This window comes from Aegilops tauschii, chromosome 6, assembly GCF_002575655.3.
Source record: "Aegilops tauschii subsp. strangulata cultivar AL8/78 chromosome 6, Aet v6.0, whole genome shotgun sequence".
Taxonomy (NCBI): Eukaryota; Viridiplantae; Streptophyta; class Magnoliopsida; order Poales; family Poaceae; genus Aegilops; species Aegilops tauschii.
In genome coordinates, this window is record NC_053040.3 from 69,965,218 (window position 1) to 69,974,124 (window position 8,907).

At 44.2% G+C, this 8,907-nt stretch overlaps 1 protein-coding gene across 1 annotated transcript; it reads left to right on the top strand.

Annotated features, from left to right (window-relative positions):
- The first annotated feature begins 487 nt into the window (after positions 1-487).
- Positions 488-1,795, top strand: LOC141025830 (uncharacterized). Its single transcript, XM_073501758.1, has one exon. It carries the CDS (start codon positions 488-490, stop codon positions 1,793-1,795), a length of 1,308 nt encoding a protein of 435 aa, XP_073357859.1.
- Positions 1,796-8,907: the final 7,112 nt, after the last annotated feature.

An 8,907-nucleotide genomic window follows, 5' to 3' on the forward strand; every position in this document is an offset into this window, starting at 1 on the left:
GGTGCGCTGTGTGTGGCCATTTGGGTCACCAATTCAAAGAACATGGCGATGGCGTTCATCCACCTCAAGCCCTGGTTTTCAAAAACCTGAGGGCGTCATGGTTCAGAGGCCCGGGTTGGGGGGCGGGAGATGGAAGAGGACGCGGTCGTCAGGGACGTGGACGTGGAGCTTCACAGAGGAACCAACAGGACTGGCAGGATCAGGAGGAGCCTGAAGATCATGTTGGAGATATTTCTATGGAGGAAGCAGACAACAATAGGAAGAGGGGTGCAACGCTTAAAAGCTCAACATCATCTATGCTTGCAAGCAACCCGTTACTTCTGTCGCCTCCACCGGAGCCTACAACTAGCTCCCCATCGAAGCAAGAACCGAAGAGGACCAAGACGACTCTACCCTCTGGTGACAACACCATGGTGAAGAACCTAGCTCTGAACATTGATAATGATGCACGTCTGGCGGGCTCCCAAGTGGGGTCGCGCCTAGCGCAATGAGTCTTTTATGTTGGAACTGTCGTGGGGCTGGCAAATCCGCGACAGTTCGTGAGCTTCGTGACCTCACGAGGCAACATGCCACCTCTATCACATGTATCCTTGAAACAAAAATAGAGGGCTCTAGAGTTGAAAACTTGATCGGTTCATTAGGCTACAATAAAAGCTTCGCTGTAAGAAGTTCTGGTAGAAGCGGAGGATTAGGTATTTTCTGGAATGAAGAAATAAAGCTTGAGGTTGTGGGTTACTCAGAGTATCATATTGATGTTATAGTTGATGAGATGGTTGACATTCAGACTAGGGTAACTTTCGTCTATGGAGAGGCGAGAACAAATGAATGTTACAAAATGTGGGACATGCTTCATGGGATTGCAGGAACGAGCACCATGCCGTGGCTGGTGTTGGGTGATTTTAATGAAGTAATCCATGCACACGAACATGATGGTGTAGGGAATCGCAACCAAGCTCAGATGGATTTGTTTCGCGATGCACTAGATACATGTGGCCTATCTAATATCGGCTACTCAAGGAAAAGCTGGACTTTTGAAAAGAGGGTGACAGGAGGTACTTACACAAGGGTCAGACTGGATAGGGGAGTCGCCAACCCAGCTTGGTCCATTGCTTTTCCAGGGGCAGAGCTTCGACACCTGACCACGGCTGCCTCAGATCACGTACCGTTGCTGTTGCATTATAGCGACGTGCATGCATGCAGAAGGGGCTCACGGCCATTTAAGTATGAAATATGCTGGGAGAGGGACGAGGCATTGCCGGTAGTAGTGGAGACAGCATGGGGAGGAGCGGCGGCAGATTCGGTCAGTGCACTACAGGGCAGGTTGCAGTCGCTGGCAGGCGACTTGTCGCGTTGGGACCGCACACACTTTGGTAATGTCGGGCGGGAAATAGATCAATTAAAGAAACAGCTACATGAGCTGCGAGAGATCTCAGGAAGATCTGGCCCCAATCATGTGGAAACAAAAGTGATTGATCGCCTGACAGAGCTCTATCATCAGGAGGAAATGCTTTGGCGGCAACGGGCCAGGTTGGAGTGGCTAGTGCATGGGGACAAAAACACATATTTTTTCCATTTGCGTGCTAGTAGGAGAAGAAGGAAAAATCAAATTAAAATGCTACAGCGACCAGATGGACAAATGACAGAGAACTTAACTGAGATGGAGGCGCTTGCAACTTCTTTTTATGAGGACTTGTACACCTCGGAGGGGGTCTCTAATATGAATGAGGTTCTTGACACTGTTCCCTGCAAAGTCACTCAGGCTATGAATGACATACTCAATGCTCCCTACAGCTGAGATGAAGTCAAGACCACACTATTCCAATTGTTCCTATCAAAGCCCTAGGCCCTGATGGATATCCAGCACATTTTTTCCAGCGTCATTGGGAAGTATGTGGTGACGACGTTACAAAGGTGGTACTGAAAATAGTGGAGGGCACCGAGTCAGCCGAGTGTATCAATGAAATGGTACTGGTATTGATCTCAAAGGTAAAAAACCCTACACTACTGTCCCAGTTTCGTCCCATTAGTTTATGCAATGTCTTGTACAAGATAGCATCGAAGGTAATAGCTAACAGGCTCAAAACAGTCTTACCTGACATTATCTCTGAGGAGCAGTCGGCCTTTGTCCCGGGCAGATTGATCACAGACAACATCATCACAGCTTATGAGTGCTTGCATTTCATGAAGAGGAACAAAGCCAAAAAGCATCAGTCATGTGCCTTGAAGCTTGATATGATGAAAGCCTATGACAAGGTCGAGTGGGAGTACTTGAGAGCTATAATGCTTAAGTTGAGCTCACTGATAGATGGGTGGATATTGTGATGAGCCTAGTTACTAGAGTGAAGTTTTCTGTGCTTTTTAATGGGAAGAAATTGCAAGAGTTTATACGTTCGAGAGGAATCAGACAGGGGGACCCAATATCTCCATACTTGTTCTTGTTGGCAGCAGAGGGCCTTTCGTGCCTTTTAAAAACCAGAGAAGAGTCATCCAATTTGCATGGTTTACAGGTAGCACCTACGGCGCCGCTAGTGAATCATCTTCTATTTGCAGATGACAGCCTGTTGTTCTTCAAGGCCAATAGTGTGGGTGCTACTGAGGTAAACCAGGTGCTGAATATTTATTGTCAGGCAACAGGGCAACGAATTAATTACTCAAAATCCTCGATCTTCTTTAGCAAGGGGGTTCCCGAGAGCACAAGGGTGGAGATAAAAGGCTTGTTGAATGTTCCCAATGAAACTCTTAATGAGAAATACTTGGGGATGCCGTCAGATATTGGAAATTCAAAAAATGGAGCCTTTAAGTGTTTAAAGGACCATTTGTGGACCAAGGTGCAGGGATGGATTGAAAATACCATGTCAACAGCTGGCAAGGAAGTTCTAGTCAAGTCAGTTGCTCAAGCGGTGCCTGTTTTCTCCATGTCATGCTTCAAACTACCTAGGGGTCTATTTGAACATCTGAATATGTTGATAAGGAAGTTTTGGTGGGGGAGCAAGGATAGAAAAAGAAAGCCACATTGGGTCTCTTGGCAAACAATGACACAACCAAAAGGGATGGGCGGTCTTGGTTTCAAGGACTTTGAATTGTTCAACCTCGCCATGCTAGCCAGGCAAGCGTGGCGGTTATTATAGCATCCCGAGACTCTAAGTGCCAGACTTTTGAGAAGCATTTACTATCCACAGTCTGACATTCTCCAAGCTAACCTTGGCGGCCACCCAAGCCAAGTGTGGAGAGCTATAGTGGAAGGAAGAGATACCCTAAAACAAGGATTGATCAGGCGGGTCGGAAACGGAGAGACAACATACATATGGCAGGACAATTGGCTACCACGGGACGAGATGATGCGCCCGTATGGGTGTTTGACAGCGACCCCGCCTTCCAGAGTGTCAGAGTTAATCGACCACACGTTCGCGTCATGGGACATGGCTAAGGTTGAAGCAACCTTTTTGCAAATGGACGCTTGAGTGGTAATGGGCATTCCCCTATGTACCCGCAACTTGCCTGACTTTTGGAGTTGGCATCACGAAAAGCATGCCATTTTTTCGGTGAAATCTGCATACAGAATGCTTGTGGCCACCAAGCAACGGAGAGAGGCATGGCTTGAGGGCAACTCGGGCTCTTCAAGCACAAATGCCGAGGAGGGTGCATGGAAATCTCTATGGAAAACGAGTGCCCCCGCAAAGGTTCGAATGTTTCTCTGGCGTCTTTCAAAACATTCCTTGCCAACCAACGATATAAGAGCACACCGACATATGTCTGACTCGGCTTGCTGCAGATTGTGTGGAGCGCCGGATTCATGGAGGCACTCACTAGTGAAATGTTCAGCGTCCAGATGCATTTGGGTGCTGAGTGATGATAACCCATAAGTATAGGGGATCGCAACAGTTTTCGAGGATAGAGTATTCAACCCAAATTTATTGATTCGACACAAGGGGAGCCAAAGAATATTCTCAAGTATTAGCATTGTCAATTCATCCACACCTGGATAACTAAGTATCTGCAGCAAAGTATTTAGTAGCAAAGTAGTATGATAGTAGTGGTAACGGTAACAAAGGTAACAGTAGCAAAAGTAATATTTTTGGTGTTTTGTAGTGATTGTAACAATAGCAACGGAAAAGTAAATAAGCTAAGAGCAATATGTGAAAAGCTCGTAGGCATTGGATCGGTGATGGAGAACTATGCCGGATGCGGTTCATCATGTAACAATCATAACATAGGGTGACACAGAACTAGCTCCAATTCATCAATGTAATGTAGGCATGTATTCCGAATATAGTCATACGTGCTTATGGAAAAGAACTTGCATGACATCTTTTGTCCTACCCTCCCGTGGCAGCGGGGTCCTAATGGAAACTATGGGATATTAAGGACTCCTTTTAATAGAGTACCGGAACAAAGCATTAGCACATAGTGAATACATGAACTCCTCAAACTATGGTCATCACCTGGAGTGGTCCCGATTATTGTCACTCCGGGGTTGCCGGATCATAAAACATAGTAGGTGAGTATAGACTTGCAAGATAGGACCAAGAACTCACATATATTCATGAAAACATAATAGGTTCAGATATGAAATCATGGCACTCGGGCCCTAGTGACAAGCATTAAGCATAGCAAAGTCATAGCAACAACAATCCCAGAACATAGTGGATACTGGGGATCACACCCTAACAAAACTAACTCGATTACATGATAGATCTCATCCAACCCATCACCGTCCAGCAAGCCTACGATGGAATTACTCACGCACGGCGGTGAGCATCATGAAATTGGTGATGGAGGATGGTTGATGACGACGACGGCGATGGAGTCCCCTCTCTGGAGCCCCGAACGGACTCCAGATCAGCCCTCCCGAGAGGTTTTAGGGCTTGGCGGCGCCTCCATATCGTAAAACGTGATGAATCCTTCTCCTTGATTTTTTTTCTCCCCGAAAGTGAATATATGGAGTTGGAGTGGAGGTCGGTGGAGCGTCAGGGGGCCCACGAGGCAGGGCGCGCGCCCCCCACCCTCGTGGACAGGGTGTGGGCCCCCTGACATGGATTTTTCTTCCAGTATTTTCTTATTTTCCAAATAGATGTTCCGTGGAGTTTCAGGTCATTCCGAGAACTTCTGTTTCTGCACATAAATAACACAATGGAAAGTCGGTTGAAAACAGCGTCAGTCCGGGTTAGTTCCTTTCAAATCATGCAAGTTAGAGTCCAAAACAAGGGCAAAAGTGTTTGGAAAAGTAGATACGACGGAGACGTATCAACTCCCCCAAGCTTAAACCTTTGCTTGTCCTCAAGCAATTCAGTTGATAAACTGAAAGTGATAAAGAAAAACTTTTACAAACTCTGTTTGCTCTTGTTGTTGTAAATATGTAAAGCCAACATTCAAGTTTTCCGCAAAGATTATGACTAACCACATTCGCAATAACTCTTAGGTCTCATGTTTACTCATATCAATGGCATAATCAACTAGCGAGCCATAATAATAAATCTCAGATGACAACACTTTCTCAAAACAATCATGATATGATATGACAAGATGGTATCGCGCTAGCCCTTTCTGAGACCGCAAAACATAAATGCAGAGCACCTTTAAAGATCAAGGACTGACTAGACATTGTAATTCATGGTAAAAGAGATCCAGTCATACCCAATATAAATTAATAGTAATGGATGCAAATGACAGCAGTGCTCTCCAGCTAGTGCTTTTTAATAAGAGGGTGATGACTCAACATAAAAGTAAATAGATAGGCCCTTCGCAGAGGGAAGCAGGGATTGGTAGAGGTGCCAGAGCTCGGTTTTGAAATACAGATAAATAATATTTTGAGCAGCATACTTTCATTGTCGACATAACAACCAAGAGATGGCGATATCTTCCATGCTACACACATTATAGGCGGTTCCCAAACAGAATGGTAAAGTTTATACTCCCCCTCCACCAACAAGCATCAATCCATGGATTGCTCGAAACAACGAGTGCCTCCAACTAGCAACAGTCCCGGGGGGTTTTGTTTGCAATTATTTTGATTTAGTTTGCATAAAGCATGGGACTGGGCATCCCGGTGACCAGCCATTTTCTCCTGAGTGAGGAGCGGAGTCCACTCCTCTTGAGAATAACCCGCCTAGCATGGAAGATACAGACAGCCCTAGTTGATACATGAGCTATTCGAGCATACAAAACAGAATTTCATTTGAAGGTTTAGAGTTTGGCACATACAAATTTACTTGGAACGGTAGGTAGATACCGCATATAGGAAGGTATAGTGGACTCATATGGAATAACTTTGGGGTTTAAGGGATTGGATGCACAAGTAGTATTCCCGCTTAGTACAAGTGAAGGCTAGCAAAAGACTGGGAAGCGACCAACTAGAGAGCGACAACAGTCATGAACATGCATTAAAATTAATAAACATTGAGTACAAGCATGAGTAGGATATAATCCACCATGAACATAAATATCGTGAAGGCTATGTTGATTTGTTTCAACTACATGTGTGAACATGTGCCAAGTCGAGTCACTTAAATCATTCAAAGGAGGATACCACCCCACTATACCACATCACAACCATTTTAATAGCATGTTGGCACGCAAGGTAAACCATTATAACTCATAGCTAATCAAGCATGGCACAAGCAACTATGATCTCTAATTGTCATTGCAAACATGTTTATTCATAATAGGCTGAATCAGGAACGATGAACTCATCATATTTACAAAAACAAGAGAGGTCGAGTTCATACCAGCTTCTCTCATCTCAGTCAGTCCATCATATATCGTCATAATTTCCTTTCACTTGCACGACCGAACGATGTGAATAATAATAAGAGTGCACGTGCATTGGACTAAGCTGGAATCTGTGAGCATTCAATAAACAGGAGAAGACAAGGCAATATGGGCTCTTGGTTAAATCAACAATAATGCATATAAGAGCCACTTCAACAATTTAATTATGGTCTTCTCCTATCGACCCCCAAAGAAAAGAAAATAAATAAAACTATTTACACGGGAAGGCTCCCAACAAGCAAAAGAAGAACAAGAAATCTTTTGGGGTTTTCTTTTTAATTATTACTACTACAGCAAGAAATGTAAACTAACTAAAAGCTACACTAATTGTTTTGTTTTTCCTAAGGTTTAACAAACACACAAGAAGAAAGCAAGAAAAGAAAATAAACTAGCATGGATATTACAATGAAAAAGTATGAGCATCGACATCTAGCAATGAGTGTGTGAACATAAATGTAATGTCGGTGAGAGATACGTACTCCCCCAAGCTTAGGCTTTTGGCCTAAGTTGGTTTATTGCCACGGATGGCCTGGCGGATATCCATAGTTGTAGCCGGGGTCGTACTGCGATGAAGAAGACTCTGACTACCACTGGTTGGCAATCATATCCGGATCCCACTGGTAGTTAGACTGTCGTGGAGGTTCAAATTGTGGTTCCGGCTCCGTGGCTGGTGTAGGGTTCCGGTAGGCGTGAATGACTGCCAATGGAAGAAGATACGGACCTTCAGATAAATTAACCAAGGAGGGAGCAGGCAAGGTAATAGTCTCAGGGTGATGTTTATCAAAAACAATTTGTATTTAAGCGCTCCTTCCCTATTCTTAACAATAAAGTCATGTGCTACCATACTCTTATAATCTAAATAAGCAGTGGGCAGCAATTTTTCTTCTTTTTCATAGTGCCTAATAGGTATGTTATAATGTGTAGCAAGGCGTGAAGCATAAATACCTCCAAAGATGGGGCCCTTTGTACGGTTCAAACTTAACTGTTTAGCAATAATACCGCCCATACTAACAGTGTTGTCGCAGAATAAACCATGGAACAAAATGATAATATCAGGAACACTAAGGTTTCCACAGTTTCCGCGACCAATTAAGCAACGACTAGTAAATATGGCAAAGTAGCATAAAACAGGAAAATGTATGCTAGTGATTCTTGCATCGGAAACCTTCCTGGTTTCCCCCACAGTAATAGTGTCAATAAACCCATCCACATCTTTATGATGTGGTTCCTCTAAGCTACCCTCAAAAGGTATTTTGCAAACCTTGCAAAATTCATCTAGTGGCATCTTCTTAACAACATCATATAAATGAAACTCTATTGAAGGAGGTGATTCCTTAGGATAATAGTAGAAGTTTTGCACAAAAGTATTGGTGAGTAAGAGATACTGATTGCGTTGGTCGCGGAGGAAGTCGGTGAGGCCTACGTTCTCAGCCAATTCATAAAAATCATCATAAATCCCGGCTTCTCTCAAGAAATCATTGGAAGGCCATTCACACGGCCGGACCTCAGCGGTGTGAGGCAAATTATATTTGGGCCTCTATGCTTCTTCACTTTGCTTTTCCTTCGAGCTTCGGCTCGATGAGCCCCTCAAAAATCTCTTCATTATTTTCTGAAAAATTCTGAAATTTTTAGTAACTTCAAATAAAAGTGAGGCAAGCTCAACAAAATTGATAGCAACTACTCCTACAAGTGCCTAGAGCCTATATCATGCATTAGAACTACTTGGAACCATATAAATTTGACATGCAAGCTCAAGAACATGGTCACGTAGGCAGCACAAATTTGCAATGAATAAAGCACTAGAACAAAAACTAATTGGACCAATGGAGGAGTCACATACCAAGGAACAATCTCCCCAAGCAGTTTTGTGAGAGGTGCTTTGAGCAAGGAGATCGAAAATCGCAGCAAAATGAGCTAGAACTCGTGCTTGAGCTGGATGGTGATTTTTTGGAAGGAAGAAGAAGTGTGTGGGTGCAGGAATAAGTGGAGGGGAGCCACCATGGGCCCATGAGGCAGGGGGCGCGCCCTGTAGGGGTGGGCGCGCCCTGGACCCTCGTGGCCAGGTGCTTGCTCCCCCTCCTGTGTTCTCAGTGCCAGATATTCTCAAATATTCTAGAAAAAAACATATTCCATTTTCAG

Coding starts and splice junctions, on each gene's coding strand:
- LOC141025830 (XM_073501758.1), top strand. CDS start 488: ATGAGTCTTTTATGTTGGAACTGTCGTGGGGCTGGCAAATCCGCGACA.